Source organism: Myotis lucifugus, unplaced genomic scaffold, assembly GCF_000147115.1.
Source record: "Myotis lucifugus unplaced genomic scaffold, Myoluc2.0 scaffold_15, whole genome shotgun sequence".
NCBI classification, from domain to species: Eukaryota; Metazoa; Chordata; class Mammalia; order Chiroptera; family Vespertilionidae; genus Myotis; species Myotis lucifugus.
This window is the reverse complement of record NW_005871063.1, coordinates 977,722-995,362: the sequence shown is the minus strand read 5'-3', so window position 1 is coordinate 995,362 and position 17,641 is coordinate 977,722. Positions and strand designations below refer to the sequence as shown.

At 38.4% G+C, this 17,641-nt stretch overlaps 1 protein-coding gene across 1 annotated transcript in view; it reads right to left on the bottom strand.

Annotated features, from left to right (window-relative positions):
* The window catches only part of CDK14 (cyclin dependent kinase 14), a 513,373-nt gene that overhangs the window by 102,401 nt on the left and 393,331 nt on the right, over positions 1–17,641 (bottom strand). The window contains exon 12 of the mRNA XM_006084938.3: positions 12,192–12,240. Coding sequence (XP_006085000.1) covers positions 12,192–12,240 — 49 coding nt within the window. The remainder of the gene's footprint in view (positions 1–12,191; positions 12,241–17,641) is intronic.

The window sequence follows — 17,641 nt, the reverse complement described above, 5'->3', positions numbered from 1 at the left end:
CCATATGTATGTATCTTTATAGATAAAATGATATGCTTAGTTCCATTTGGTGGTCAAGGCATGGAACCTTGTGTGATCCTCATATTAAGTAGCCTCCAAGATAGCACAGCCAAATCATAAAAATATTCGCCACCCAAGCAGATACCTAATGTGGCAGAGAGGGGCAGACAGTCAAAGCATGAGGCTTTCTTACTGGAGATAGCTGACCTATTTTGTTAAAGGAAAAAAAAAATCAGTTGCTTATCTAATGTTTTATGGCGATAAGTAGCTGTCCTCTAACCTTTTTTTTTTCCTCCAGAACATACTGCCCTCTACAGGTCACATGAATCTACACATACTAGTATGTAAAGATACATAAATAAGGTTCAGTTATATCCAAATTAGTAGGATCAGTAGTAAAGGTATAATAGAAAAGGGGGGAGGCTGTTGGTTATATCTGTTGTCTGAAATGCTTTAGGATCAAGATGAAAAACAACATTTATAAGCCTCTAATGAATCTTACCTCTTGAGCTGACATACATATAAGAAACCATAAACAGTACTATAGTCCTATTAGGGCATTTTCCCTGAGAAACTTAGCAATGTGTCAACAGTCATTCTTCTTTGTTTTAACTAGAGAGAGGAGGGTGTAGAAGAGAGGGGGAGAAGAATGGTTGGTTGATGTGGTTTGACAGCTTTTACTAACATCTCCAAAGTATATTAGTTTCGGTAAAAAACTCAATATATTAAAACTAGGCTCTGAGTTGGGAAATAAAAGCCAATGCATTTAAATGAGTGCAATATACATGATTTTAGCCCTGCTAAGAGTTTAATCTTTTAAACCTTGGCTGCAGTGAAGTGGGCAAAATTTGGCCTCAGAAATGAGAACTACTCTTCATCTTTACTTCAAATCGATTCTTCCACAACAATCGTACCATAAACACACACACGTGAGCGTGCACACATACACACACAGCTGGTATGTTGATTGGTTTAGTCACTAAAGGATTTCGCTGGACAAACATCACAAAGATGATGGCTGATTTAATTGAATTTATGATCAAATGTTTTCCATTGCAGGAAGAGTGGGAAATCACTTATGGGGAGATTTGAATAATTTAAGGGAAGTTCTCTATTTGGCATTATGTTTGTATATTGAGTCTTGAGGGATTAAATACAGCTGAGGACTAGCAGAGAATTCACATGCAGATACACAATGATTCGCTGGATAACAATGCAAGTGAGGGCCAGAATACTGATCCCTTTGAGTTAATATTTTTATTCATTTATAGTCTGAGTAACAATATCCATGCACATATATACTCACTGGAGACTTCAACTGTAAATCACCACTAGATTTTTCTGAGGTCCTAAAATTGCTCTTTTAGATAAGAAAACAATTAATTTGGGGGTTGCAGACATGTGTGTTTAAGGCATTTTAATGTATCTTTGTTGTTGTTGTTAAAGACATAATGAAAGTCACTCCCATGATGGATATAAAAAGGTAACATGGGATTTGTGCCTTACGGTATGGACTTGGCTCAGTGTCTGGAAGGAGAAGGCCAGTTACCTTTGGAGTCTCCTACCCATTTGCTCCCTGGTAATGACAGGTATAGCAAACCAAGGCCATGCTCCCAGCCTTTATTCACTGTGTGTCTAGAGATGAGCCACTTACTCTCCCTCTTTAAAAGCTATAAACAGTAAGAATAATTACTTTCATTCTTACCACTAAATCCCCTAGGTCAATCCCCAGGGGCTATACACCTGGTTTAGACTAACCCACCAGTTCATGTATAGAAAGCATCATGAAAAGGTCTACCAGATATTTGAATTTGGTAAGTTTTACATTAATTATGTACAATGCTATTTGTTAACATAGCACTCTTAGGAGGATCAGTTAGGGAAGGCGGAATCTTGCTTCTACACAAGAAGTATTTTAAAAAATGATTTGGTGACTGAGCTGTACCTATTCCTAGAAAGGTAGAACAGATGTTCTGGAAGATATCTGGGGAACCTGTACTGTGAGGTATTCATGTTCAAGGACAACTGCTTATTTGGAATGAATGAAACGCTCTGACTGGCAGGGGAGGCTGGGTGTGATAAAAAACAGAAGGGAGGAAAGCTAACATTAGCCGAAGGTACTCTATCATTTACACCCATGTCCTACTCAATACATGCAAAATCCTGTCAAGGGTTTTGAAGACTGAAAAACTGGGGACCAAATTGGTTAGTGAGTTTCCTGAATATTAAATGATTCAGTAGCAAATCTAGGATGGGAACTTGGTCCCTATAATACCAAAAATTATGCTGTTTTCAGGCGTTTTCTTGTCTTTTGTGCCAATAATGAGTTTTGCTTTCCTCTTTTCTACTCTTTCTTGGTTCATATCAAAAATATTTATTGACTGTGTATTCTTAAAAGATCAGTAAGACCACTGTTTAAAGTGTGGCAATTTTCAGTGTTCCGAAGTTGAGGAATTAACATATGTGGCCACAGAGGCCAATGGAAACTCATTTAGAAAATGGAGCCCCCTCTCAATAGTACCTCATATGTGGCGAAGAGGCAGCTGAGCCTTTATGATATTTTTGAGTAGAGTTAGGGGAGATCAAGGGAGCTGGGAACATCAGCAGAGAGGCAAATACTCAAGGGAGTTCAAAAAGGGGAGAGAACTGTGTGTCTAACCCCTAACCGTTCCCAACAGAAAAGAGAGAACAGGAGAAGGAGAAAGGAAAAGAGGGCTTGCAACAGGCAGTGCCCCTGAGGAGGGAGCAGCGTGGCTTCCAGAGGAGAGCAGGAGGGGAAGGAATGTGTGCTTGATGTTCTTTGATACTTCCACTAGTCCCTCTGCAGATTCATTACAACTTACTTGGTCCTCCAGAGCTATTATCTTCTGAGAGTTTTACAAATAAAAGACAGTAGTGAGAAGCAAAAATATAAAGCAAGCTCTCTGGGTACTTGAGTGCAAAATGCAAGGATTCTCGGGCCTAGAATTTCCAAAGCATCCGACATCCATACTTGTCTGACACTGTGGGCACTGAAATTAAAGGAATAGTTTACATGTTGAGCTACGGCTGTGCCGTAGCTAAGCATGTGGCTATTTACACTTAAGTACATTTATTTTTTTTAAATATTATTATTGATTTCAGAGAGAAAGGTAGAGGGAGAGATAGAAACATCAGTGATGAGAGAGGATTATTGATCGGCTGCCTCCTGCATGCCCCCTATTGGGGATAGAGCCCCAAACCTGGGTATATGCCCCTGACCAGAATCAAACCCAGGACCCTTATGTCTGCAGGCCGGCGCTTTATCCACTGAGCCAAACCAGTTAAGGCTAAATTAACTACATTTAAATTAAATTAAAAATTAAGTTCCCAAGGTACACTAGTCACATTTCAAGTGCTCAATAGCCACAGGGGCTAATGGCTGCTGCATTGGGCAGTGCAGAAAGGCCATCGACAGAGAAGGTTCTATAGGACAGCACTGATTTAACGGGGACAGAAATGTCAAGCCAAATGTTACTTCTCTCAGTGACTATAAGCTTTCCTGAGAACACTCTTTTTCTCTGTGCTGAGGGTGGGAAATAATTTCTTACTTACATGTAATTTGGAGGATACCTAATTTGAACCAGGCAAAAAGTGGAACCATCAATCAGAGGCCCATCCTTGTCACCTGATGGGCCAGAGACCAGGCAAAGCAGACTGTGACTGCTGGGGAGGGCTGGGCTTGCCCCTGAATAGGAAACCCCAGCACCGACTTGTGGAAAGCAGACTGGCCCCAAAGATGTCCACTTGCCAAACCCTGAAGCCTGTGAATGTGTTACCTTTTATGGCAGAGACTTCCTAGATGCAATTACAGTTACAGACCTTAAAATAGGGAGATTAACCTGAACTATACACGTGGGCCTTAGAAGTAGAAAACTGTCTCGCTGGAGGCAGAAGAGAGGGTGGAAGTGATACTGTTGTAATTAGCTGGTTATTAATAACAGGAAAGGAGCAAAAGGGAGGCCAGACATTGTAAGCATGGCCACCTGGGCAGCTTCACCAGGAAGCTGCGATTTAACCCTCCTGGGAACCACTGGTCCATTCCCTGCAAATCACTGGGGGAAGGGGTCCAACAAAGGGGAGGTGGGTGCACGTGCAGTGAAGTTGGGGTGACGTAGGGCAGGTACCTGTCAGTCTAACCTGGAAAAGAAGTCAATGGCCAGAGGGAGTGGAGCCCATGAAAATTTGGGAATACATAATCCTCCAAAGTTTGTTCTCTTGGCACTTGGTTTGTGGCTCTTTGGTTCCTCAGGCTTTGCTCCTGCCTGTGTTCCCTCCATAGCCATGTGGCCCTGTAGACCCCACACTCAATGGACAGATGGGCTGCAACAGGGAACAAAGACTAAGCTCGCCTGATACTGGACTGGACTGTGCCCCAACATGGAATGGAAACTCTGGGCAATGGCTTTAATCGTAGCCCTGCTAAAGGCCCAACTGGACTCCTTCCTTCACCTTGACAGGACAAAGGGAAATGGGGCCCTGGAAACTCAGGGATTTAACTCCATGCAGATAAACGCCACTTATTCTCCTGGGCGACTCTCAGAAAATTCTTTTTCTTGAGATATGGCGAGAAGCCCATCCCCACCCCACCCCCAGCAACAGGTAGGGAGAGTTCCCCACTGATCACAGTAGGAGAAGTGAGAGATCTGAAGCATGAGAAGGCCTCACTGCACTGCTGCTGGTTTGAAGGAGGGGGCACCATGATGAGGAGCACAGGTGACCTTCCGGAGCTGAGTGAGACTCCCAGCTGAACCCAGTAAGGACACAGGGCCTCAGCCTGATGACCATGAGAAACTTAATTCCGCCAGCAACCTGAATGAGCCTGGAAACAGATTCTCCTCTAGAGCAGTGGTTCTCAACCTTCTGGCCCTTTAAATACAGTTCCTCATGTTGTGACCCAGCCATAAAATTATTTTCGTTGCTACTTCATAACTGTAATGTTGCTACTGTTATGAATTGTAATGTAAATATCTGATATGCAGGATGGTCTTAGGCGACCCCTATGAAAGGGTCGTTCGACCACCAAAGGGGTCGCGACCCACAGGTTGAGAACCGCTGCTCTAGAGCCTCCTACAGAGCCCAGGCCTTCCAACACCTTGACTTTGGCCTTGTGACACCCAGATCAGAGAAACCAACGGAGCCCATCCAGACTGCCCAGAAGAACTGTGAGATGATACCGTTGTGGTGTTTCGCACCAATAAACTTGGTGTAATTAGTATGGCAGCCACAGAATACAAACGCACCATTCTATATTTTGGAGCAGCAGAGGAATTTCTTCAGTTCATACTTCTAGAATCTGCTTTGGGACCAGTTTGAGAAAACCTAATCCTATCGGCCTCCTCTCAGGGAACCTAGCAGCCCAGCTGCGCCCGGAAACTCCGTGCTGCTTCAGAGCATGGCTGGGTTTGATTCCTTAATGAGCTGGACGGCAGAAGGAAGGTATTAGCTGCACCCTAAGAGTGTACTTTGGATGACGAATCCAACACATAATCTAAAAGGATGAAAAACAATGGCTGTTGCCAACTCCAGGCCTGGCACGTACTGCCAATTAGTGAGCGAGGAGATGGATATTTTCTGTCCATCAGAAGAAAAACAAAAAAAAACTCATGCCCAACCGATAACAAACAGTACGGGGCCTCACCAGGGATTATTAATGACAGTGAATTCTTCACTTCAGAAAGAAAGACATGGACAAGAAATCTGGCAATGACACAGAATGCCAGAGGATCATCTCCTGGGGACAGCGGGAGCTGTGTGGAATGGGCAACAAATCTCACTACTAAGAACTGAGTGGGTGGCCAGCAGGCTGTCATCTTCAGCACCGAGACTGTCACAATCCCACCTTTTTCCAAATGGCACACTCCACAGCACTGGCACAGGAGAGGCGCGAGCTGATGTGGGTGGTCAGCCTGCTGCAGACACTATCTCCCCAAGATACAGGAAGTCAAGCTTCTACTCCATCCCAGCTCTCCAGATGCCTAAAAACTAGACTGGGAATGAATGACTTCAGTTCCCAGAAGAGACTTCTCTACCCAAAGTTGTGAAAACAAAATAAAAACAGGTATTGCTGAGCCCACTCAAATATCAGGGTTTTAAAATTGGTAATATTTCTTTCATAAGATTTACATTGGGGCATAGATTCCAAGCTATAATTTTCAGTAGGCTTGATCATTTAACCTCACTGAGCAAGTTTTTTTAATTGATTTATTTCAAGCTATAAAATGCTGATGTATCTTCCCCGACTACCTCCCCAAGATTGTTATAAGGATATAAGGATGTGACAACATATATAAAAGCAAATTCTATATTGCAAAAGGCTGCCCCAATGTTAATTACCCTTCTGTCCCCATCATAGCTATGACTATGGTCAATGAGGGTATGTTATGGCTTTGACTAGGAACATTTCATATGCTATCACATTTATGCTTTGCTACTATCAGTGATCGGGACTAAGCCTCTGGCGAACTTGCCAGCTTTCTCTTGGACAGCTTTCTCTCTGTGCTCCTGGCCCCTGACCCCAACCCGTGTCTTTGGATGGACCTTTATGCTGTCTACTTTGAGGCTTTCTAGGACTGCTACCAGAGCCTGGAAAGCAGCTGCTATTTTAGAACTCCCTCTTTTTCCCTTTCAAGAATCCACTCTGCAATTTTCTAGAAGAGCTGCTTTCATTGGGTGACAAGGGGTTTATGGATCTGATAAACTTCTCACCTACATAATGCTTTTAGTACCTAAACTAATGGTTCATTCTTGTGAAAATGAATGTCCCCAGAAACTGCTCTGAACTGTGACTTTCAAGTAGGCAGGCGACATTATGAAGTCTCCAAACATTACCATGTGTGGATAACCAAGGTCAGGACACTTGCTTTGATTTGATTGTCCACGTGTTAAAAACACTATTTTCAAGGGTGTGGTGTGAAATTACACTCCATGTAGCCTGCTAAGACTGAACTCAATTCCAAAGAGCTCAGCAGTTGACATTTGCAACTCCAGCTCTTCCTTTGAGTTAAAAAAACAGAATTCCAAAATGTCTGCCCAGTGTCTGCTTTAAGAGCTTGTGACCCCAATAAACCTATCCTAAAAAAAGTGCATTGATGATGTAAAGAACAATTTCTTTGAAGATATTGTGAGAAAAAATCTCTGGGCACTAAATAAATTAAAATATTTACTTTGAAGTAAATAGAATTATAACAAAAATGATCAACAATGAAAAAATGAAAGTGGAGAAAGATAATTTAAAGATTTGGCTCAACTCAACTGCTCCTCCTAGTGTCAATAACTGTTGTTACCTTTCTCTAACATTCCTAAACAACTGGTAAAGAAACTGAAAGCTCGATCTTACTTTGTAATATATTATTATTTTAGCAAATTTCAGATCAACTTAGAATAAGGTAGAGTAGAAAACAGGGGCCATCGGTTTCTTGAGAAGGCATTGATTTAAATCTTAACGATAAGCAATTAAATATGGCAATAAAAATTCAGTAGAGAACCACCAACATAAATATATGAAGTGAAATTTGTTATTCCTCCAAATTTTATTTTAAATACATTTTATGCACATATGGCACAACTATCTAGCAAGTAATCTTTAAAATATGTATTAGAAGTTAATCATCAAATTAAATAAAATATTCTAATGAAAATTCAAGAACACTATGTTAGGGTTTGTGACTCTGCTGATAATTTTAAATATACACAGGTGAATGCTTTCTTCTCTATTTTTGCATCTTCATAAAGGTAGCTTCATTGTTAAAAATCTGTGTTTATTCCAGATTTTAAAGCATTTTTTTTAATTCTTAGAAGAAATCCAGTGGAACTTAACTAACAGGAAGGATTATAAGGAGAACTAGAGCATGTGGGAAGAGCGAGCAGGACAAGGCTGGCCTACGCCTATGCGAGTCTGTGGGCAGGCTCTGCTCTATCAGCTACCAGCTGTGTTTTCAAGTCTTGTCTTCTGTGACTTTGGTGGTTTATCCTTAGTTCTCTTTTTGCTACTTTCAAACCTCCCAAAAATTGTTCAGCTGTTAAAAAGTTCCAAAATAAGCAAATGTGTTCCTGGAATCCGACCCTTAACTTTGCTGGAGAACATATACTAAGGCTTCTTCTGCAGCCAAAATAATAAAAGATCTGTTAAGTGGCTGAAATTCTTGGTTGATTGCACATACATGCCAATGTCAGACAACTATAAATAGAGAGATTTGAAAGAAAAATAGGGAGAGTCTTTATAACTCCAATGCAATAAAGTGGAATGTTTTGAAGGCAGTCAGGAAACAGTACATGCATTTATAAAATTAAGATTTGTGTCCCTTCAGCCCCAAATCCCCTTGGAGCAGGAAGAGCCCACCCAGATCATGCACTTCCAGTATAAGGGAATAAACCAACTTTCTTTTCTTTATTGATGTATATTTATTATTCCCAATCCTATAATTAAGATTTCTTCTTTATATTATCCTTTTTGAGTTTAGATAGCTGCTAGGTCTTTTGATATTTTTCTCCCATCGGTGCTTTGTTTGCCCAGAATACTAAAAAAATCCTTCAAAGGATAAAATTATGCCCATGGTTACTGGTGTAAATGAAGTCAGCAGGGAGTTGTATGGGTGTTACCTAGGGCAGAGTTGGCCCCCAAATAATCTGGGTCACATGTTACAGCCGTTCAAAGAGACTTGAGGATTCATTTCTCAAGAAATCCTTATTCTCCCAGGCAGGTGAACATACCCACTGGCTTCAATAGCTGAGTTAATAAATATTTTTAAAGACATTGTTACTTAATTTTGAATAGTGACTTACTTCTTTATGTTAACCTACCCATCTGTTATTAACCCATCTAAATTGAATTCAAATTAGTTCTTGCAAATGAGTTCACTCTGTTTTGAATCTATTACTGCTGTACAAGAGAATTTATCAGTTGCTTCAGTTTCATAATTGTGCTGTAGACAAGCAAATTTGTTTGTAGCGATGGAGAAAGTCAGCACTTGCTCAATAGGGTTTAAATGCAGTGCTTCGGAATCCAGACCTCACTTTGAAGTGAGAAGTGTTGAAATGTCAATGATGGTTGCAGGGTCACATGTCCATGTGGAGGAAGAATCAATAATCTAATTAATGTCTCTGAATTCTCAGTTCTTTCTAAATTGGATGGGGTTCGAATTGCCTAAGGCTAGAGCTTGTTGGCTCTAAGGATTCAGTATGTAACACTGGGATACCAGAAAGTAATATTTTAATAAAAATTTTTAGTGATGATTTTCTTACTTAGTGTTTTCTGAAATAAATCCTTAAGGCAACAAAAATAAGACTTACAGGGACTTAAAATTAGCATGTTTCTATACAAGTCATGTTGATCATTAAAAAAATTTAGCTCAAGCTCAGCTTTTAATATTTTTACCTAAAATGTTTTCAAAGTAATCTAAGGTGGGACTCAGTTTATTAAATAACTTTGAATTAATTCTCAAAATTTTAAAAAGCATATGTGATGGTAGAGATGAAAAAAAATCATTACAATTCTATCAACTGATTAACAAAAACTTTACATGAACATGTAATAGTGTCTTCAGTATTTTAGACTTTGTTTTTGGTTGAAAAATTAAAAATCCTATATTCATGGAAAATGCAAGTAATAAATATCTCTAAAGTAATTTCTTAAAAAGACACTGTGCTCTTATTTGTAGGCAATAATATTCCTAAGAATTCTTATTTGCCCTCAAAAGTAAAAGCTGATATCTTGAACCTTTTAAAAAAAATTTTAAATATTGAGTACAACACATAATTTTTAAAATTTCTAAAGCAGCACTACCAGGATTGCACATCCTGATTTTTGTCAATGAAATTATCTGTTGTTATTGTGACATAAGCGATACCTCCCAGAGAAAGGAAAGCATCAGGTCTTAGGTGGTTAGATTGAAGTGAAACAACACAAAGTGTGAGTACTACTTCAATTTTCTGTTTCTCTTTGGAAGACATTACATAACCTAGTTTCTCCTGGGATAGAGTAATGTAAATGGACAAAAGAGTCTTCTCTGAGGGATATCCCACTAGTCACTATGGAATGACTGGACAAGAGAGGCCATTCCTTGGGGCATATATGTTAGTGTGCCCATGATGGCAGGTGCTGAATACAACTGCAACAATGAATGACTGGAGGGGCGCATATGAGTTCACAAGAGGGCAGTGGAAGAAATATCAAGCATCATCCATAGACCTCTTCCCCGCCCCCGCCTCGCCCCCAGGGCCCTGTGTGTTGTAGACTATTCTAAGTGGATAAGAATTGTCATATATTTTCATGGGCAATTTGGAGGCCATTCTAGCTTTGTCTGGCTGAAGGAAAGAAAAGGAATTATCTAAAGTGGAGGCTATTTTCTACAAATAATATTATATGTAGACTAGAGGCCCGGTGCACGAATTCGGGGGGTCTCTCGGCCTGTCCTGCAGGATCGGCCGAAACTGGCTCTCCAACATCCTCTGAGGGGTCCTGGATTGCGAGAGGGCGCAGGCCAGGCTGAGGGACCCCACTGATGCACGATCGGGGCTGGGAAAGGACGTGGGAGGTTGGCCAGCCAGGGTGCGACCGTGGGAGGGCTCCAGGGAGTATCCGGCCTGTCTCGCTCAGTCCCACTCAGCTGGACCCCAGCAGCAAGCTAACCTATGGGTCGGAGCGTCTGCTCCCTGGTGGTCAGTGCACATCATAGTGAGCAGTTGAGCGGCCTTAATATATCATTAGCATATTATACTTTGATTGGTTGAACAAATGACAGGATGGCCGGACACTTAGCATATTTGGCTTTTATTATATAGGATGTGCCAAATTTTCCTGTTATTTCAAAGATAGGGTTAGAGATTCAACTGCCTTTATGAATTGTTTCATAAAGTGGTTAGTTGGTTGAACAAAACTTTTCGAGCAATTAGGAGAGAGGGATGTGTTTAATCATTTCATTAAGGTGGGAACTATACACTGTATATATTACCTAATGTATGAAAGCACGTAATTAAAATATGTTAGATTGCTGATCAGTGGTGGTGGTGATGGGGGTAAAGGGGTCAGTAAAAGGTAAGGAACACACACAGAATGCTCCCAGCATAGGGTATGCCTCCCTAAATATTAGGGAGACTCTAGATATTTAGAACTGACTCTTCCAATGACAAATGCAAGGCCATGTGTTAGACAAAAATAATTACACTAGAGTATTCTTCTAAGTATGAATTTAATCAAAATAAATGGCCAGATCTTTCAAGTAAACCACTGCAGAATTTAATGTATAAATTCCATGAGTTCCTCATAATAAGCTGTCCACTGTATCTACTGACAGTATTGATTAAAGACATTGTTATTTAAAAAGGTTCTGTCCTACTTTTTATTTTCATAACTTATGGCATCTATAATTAAAATGTAATGACAGTAAAAAGTGAGGTAATAACACTAAATTCCCCAGAGACAAAATTTTGTTATGAAAAATTATAGTATATTTTATCAAAGGAGTTCTAGTTACCTTTTCCCTAGCATAGTGCTTGAAATGTGATACCCACCATGAGATGGGTGACTCAATTACTCTGCCTTTCAACTTTCAATGATTTACTAACAGCTTGGCTTACAATAAAAACCTTTGAATAACTTGAGTAACCCAGATCTACAGATTTCATCAAATTTTGAAACCAAGAAATAAAACTATTTTAACAAGGTCAGGTGACAGAACAGAAATTAAATAAATGGAGTACATATACTTTGAGTGATGTATGTACTTAGTTTCCCCATAAAGCTTATGGGGGAAATAGGTGAACTGAAAAAACCTGAAAGATCAATTTTATCTAGCTCAACAGTTGTCACCAACCTTATTTAGATGATAAAATCAGTCATTATATTGTACTTAATAAATGCTATTTTTCTGACACTAAAATGTTTCTTGAAATCTAGTTACAAGATTGACCAAATGAATTTTAGGACTTACAACAATGAGGTAAGGCCACATTGCTCTAGGAACACAAACTCGTCTATACAACAGTGTTGGTTCAGTCTGAAGACAGTGGCTGGCACAGTTAGGGCTCAGTAACTGGTTAATGGTTAAATGAATGGATGAATGAATAATGAAAAAAATGTCATGAAAACTTATCAGGAGAGTCTTAAAAATTAAAAGAGAAAGAGAGAGAGAGAGAGAGAGAGAGAGAGAGAGAACAATCTGTAAAAGACTTACTTATTCCAGGCTTGTCTAAGGTGTTTAGAGCTGTACACGGTAAAGCGTTCTGAAACAAAGAAAAATGATAAACAATCTTTGTTGCAAATGTATATATTGTTATACTGTTCAAAAAGTATGTCTAGAAATCAACTTTTAAAAAGATAGTGTTCAACTTAGCCATATTATGCTAGCCATAGTAGGTCTTCACCTTCAAAAACAGGAAGATCTTAACATTTTAAACAATAAAGCATTGTTTAATTTTGACTAGAGTGATCTGTTTCATAATCTGGTTTCGTAGTCATTATTTCTTAGAATAACAAAGTTTTAATTGGGTTTAAAAAATAAATATAACTTCCAAACTATAAGTAGATTTACAGGAGAACATTGATGCAACGGTAAAGTGAGACCTGTTATTTTCTCTATGAAGAGATCTCTGATCAAATATGATACTGTTAGCTCTCCTTTCTTACACTCTAGGACACTCTAGGCCAAACTACCAGTGTCCTATAGTGAATATTTATCATTGAACAACTTTATGTTTTTTCAATTAAAACATAACATTTGTTTTACCAAGTTAAACAGCAAAGTGGCACATAACAGATATTGATAATCTCTCCTGCTCCCGTTGTCTACTTCTGATGATATAGCAATAGTTAATGGCTTCATATGTCTCCACGCAATTCTTATGTTAATAAACACATACCCATTCACTATATACACTATTTTAATTTTTTTAGCTGGATTATACAATAACCATTCTCTTAAAGTTTTTAGGCATTTGCTAATATACACTGGGTAATCCTTCTAATCAAAAAAATAGATGTAACATTGTTATAAAACTCTATGAATATTCCATAGAATAGAAGTACCATAAATTATTTGATCATTCTCAAGCTGATGAAAATTTAGGTGGCTCCCTGTTCCTTCAGCTTAAAAAAACAATGCTTTAGCAAATATCCTTGCACATCTATCTCTATACACTGATGCTTTCATTTCATCTCTGTTTGGTAGATTCCCCAAAATAGTAAAACTGCTTGACAAATTGTATGTACATTTTACATTTAAATAGATGCTGACAGGTCACTTTTCATTCTCCCACAAGCAATGAAAAAATAATGTTTCTTTAGTAGTATGCATCCTGGGATGTAAGAATGATTCAACATATGCAAGTCAAAAATATATATCACTTTAATAGAAAAATATCACATGATTGTCTCAATCAATGCAGAAAAATAATTTGACAAAATTTAACATCCATTCATAACTCTTAATGAATTGGACATAGAAGGAACATACTTCAACACAATAAAGTCCATATATGACAAGCCCACAGCTAATATTATACTTAATGGTGAAAGGTAGAAAGGTAGAAAGCTTTTCCTTTAAGATCAGGAACAAGACAAGGGTGCCACTCTCACCACTCCTATACAACATAGCAGTAACTAGTCAGAGAAATTAGGCAAGAAAATAAGAAAATGGATAGACAGGCAGGCAGACAGACAGACAGACAGATAATTTGGCATGCAAAATGGAAAGAAGCAAAATTGTCTCTGTTTGCAGATGACAATTTTCTTTTTTTAAAATATATTTTTATTGATTTCAGACAGAGGGAAGGGGAAAGAAGGATAGAAACATCAATAATGAGAGAGAAAGAATCATTGATTGGCTGCTTCCTGCATGCTCCACACAAGGGATTGAGCCTGCAACCCAGTATGTGCCCTGACCAAGAATCAAACCATGACCTCCCGGTTCATAGGTCGATGCTCAACCACTGAGCCATGCTGACCAGGCTGCAGTTGACAATTTTCTATACAAAAAATCTTCAAAATTCCACCAAAAAAGTTAGATCTAATAAACAAATTCAGTGAAGTTGCAGAACTCAAAATCAATCTACAAAAATCAGTTGCATTCCCATATACTGATGACCTATCCAAGAAAAAAATAAGGAAAACAATCCTATTTCTAATAACAAAAACAATAAAATACCTGGGAATAAATGTAAATATGGAGCTGAAAGATCTGTATACTGAAAAATATAAGACAGTGATAAAAGAAACTGAAGAAGATACAAATAAATGGAAAGATATTCCATGTTCATAATTGAAAAAATTAATATTGGTAAAATGTTCATATTACCCAAAGTCATTTATCGATTTAATGTGATCCCTGTTAATATTCCAGTGGCATTTTTTTTACAGAAATAGAAAAAATAATCCCAAAATCATATGGAACCAGAAAAGACTCTGAATAGTCAAACAATCGTGAGAAAGAAAAAAGCTGTAGGTATTATACTTCCTGGTTTCAAAGTTATTAGAAAGCTATAGCAATCAAAACAGTATGGTACTGGCATAAAAACAGACACATAGACTAATGAAAGAGAGCAGAGAGCCAAGAAATAAATTTATGCAGATAAAGTCAACTAATATTTGACCAGGAGCCAAAATACTCAATGGAGAAAAGACAGTCTCTTCAATGAACAGTGATAGAAAAACTGGATATACATACGCAAAAAAATTAAAAATAAAAACTGCATACCTACCTTACACTACTTACAAAAATTAACTAAAAAACCCCCAAAGAACTAAAGATTTAAATGTAAGACCTGAAACCATAGGAAAAAACAAACAGACAAACAAAAAAACAGGGAACCTTGCAATGATTTTATGGGTATAATATACAAAGCACAAGCAACAAAAGCAAAATAAACAAGTAGGACTACAAGAAACTAAAGCTCTGCAGAAAAAAAAATCAGCAAAATAAAAGGCAACCCACAAAATGAGATAAAATATTAGAAAACCTCATATCTGGTAAGAGGTCAATCTCAAAATATATAAAAGCTCTTGTAACTCATAGCAAACAAACAAACCCAAATAATCCAATTTTAAAAATGGACAAAGGACCTGAACAAATTTTTTTTCCAAAGAATATACTCAAATGGCCAAGAGGGACAGGGAAAGGTGCTCAACATCACTAATCCTCACGGAAATGCAAATCAAAACCATAATGAGATATCACCTCACTCCTGTTCAAATTGTTATTATCAAGAAGACAAGAGATAAGTGCTGATGAGGATCTTGTACATTCTTGGTGGGAATATAAATTGATGTAGCCCCTATGGAAAATGGTATGAAAGTTCCTCAAAAAATGAAAAATATAACTACCACAGGACCCAACAATTTCATTCAAGCAGGGGTAACTGTCAAATATTTAATAACCTGCAAGGCACAGGCATTGACCAAACAGTACAGAAACTGGCGACTGCTATAATGATGTGCATTCACTGAAGATCGGCTTGACTACAAGCATCATTGATCTAAAGCTATAGGCAAAAGTGCTCACCAACAGAATATCCAATGTCTGAATTATTATCTAGTAGACTGAATTATATAAAATGCAACATAATTCAGCTAGTTGGTGTAGAGCAGAAATTTAAAGGAATATTCTAGGTTTGAGGATTAACCGACAAAGTAAGGAGAAATGGGAAGAATATTTCTTTGAATAAAGGTTTTTTTTTAAAAAAAATTATTATCTAAAGTCTAGCATTTAAAAAGCAAGATATATTTTTAAAATTAATTACATCAAATGTCCTTGTAAAACAAATTTGATCTCCTTAACTTTGTACTCCCCACAAAGCAGTTTTAATAATTTGCTATGATTCTGGGAGCAACAAGAATTCCATTACAGATAAAATTAATACAATCTTACATTTACAAGTAACTTATTATTCTTGGCAATTAATGACTACACATAAATATTACTTCTAAGAATTGCTTCTATTTAGAGCTTGACAGGCTATGCTAATAGAAATTTTTTTTCCGAACTACAATATGTCAATTTTAGCTGTACATAAAAGAGCCAAAATTGGTAATAAAACATGCCATATAAAATATGAAAAAATAAGAAAGAAGTCATTCTACAACCTTCTCTACACGTCACATAAACTCTTCCTTTAACACGTGTCACCTGGGTACCTGCCTGCTGTGCCAGGCGTCGCACTGGGCAATGGGCACACGGCAATGAGGAAGCCCTGGTACCGAAAAGTAAATGCAGAACTACAAGCACAGGATGAAAAGTGCTGCCATGTGGATAGAGACACAGTCTCCAGAGAGCCCGGAGGCACAGCCACTCCCTGCATCTATTTCTCTCCCAAACGAAGACGAGATAAACTCAGACATCTGAAACGAGGAGGATCACCCCGGACCCGGTGTCTTGTATCCAACAGCATCTTTCAGAGCTGCGCTGCTAAAGTCCACCACTTCCAACAGAGTCATTTCTAACATTCTCTGCAAGGAGCGTACATTACATTTACATTGCACTTTAAAAACGATTTCCATCACAAATAAAAAGAATGTTCCATTAGAACAAAAGCAACATCATTCGCCATGTAAGTGCTGAGAACAAAAACAGGTTAACATTAGTGCCCCAAATGAACAACAGGTGCATTTCATAAAATAGCTATTCAACTGCCTAGGAGACAATGTATCACGTTATTCGAGTATTTGCCTATGTGTATTTCACACTGGTCTTCAGTAAGTTTACTCTCTCACTGGGTACTTCAATGCCGGCTTTCTCTTTCCAATTATGTTTAAACTAGCAGTTTAGGATGCTGTGATTTAAAGCATTGGCTAACTCATAGCATAACAGAAGAGTGCAATTAATTTAAACCTGCAGGCTGATTTTTACCTTCTCTTATTGCAGGGACACTGCAGAGGATGGTCACACACAGCAGGGGCCCAGGGAAGAAATCACTTGCTATGCAGAATGATGAGGACGGGGGACAGACAGGAGGCTGGGAAGGTTTGCCCTCACCCTGCCAGCCATGCTTGCACACTGCTAGTCATTGAAATTCCACGGGAAAACAACTGGAGAACAATGCTGCAGATTCTCAAGGCCCCCAGCTTGAAAGAGCTACACCTGAAATGGCCTGCGGCACTCCATGAGAGCTGCCTAGAATTCACAGGAGGATGAAACCTAAATTGGAAATTACTCATCTGCTTATCAGTATGGACTGTATGGTGCAGAATATTTTGTTAATCTCCACATTCCCTTTTCACCAATGTTTTTTTGTACATTATGAGACACTGCTGTATTTTTAACTTCAAAAACAAGAAAATAGTTAAATTAACCAACAAATAAAAAGACTAAGTATGTTCAAAGGACTTGAAAGGCTAAGCCAGGATTTGTAAACTCAAATTTTTTCTTTCTTTTTTTTTGGGGGGGGGGGTGAGGTGGGGTGAGGGAGGGCTGGAGGGGAGGGAGGTGAAGGAGGACTAGCAATAGAGGAAAAAATCAAAAGTCATCTCAAACTTTAGTATATCTTTTGCAAATAGATTTAATATCATCCAATGTAAATAATACCACAGAATAAATATAAGTCAATATCAAAATGAGCATGTCCAAAACACCATTGGAAATATTGGACGTACTTTATAATTAACTCTTCTAAACCAGCAATTTTCGATAATGTG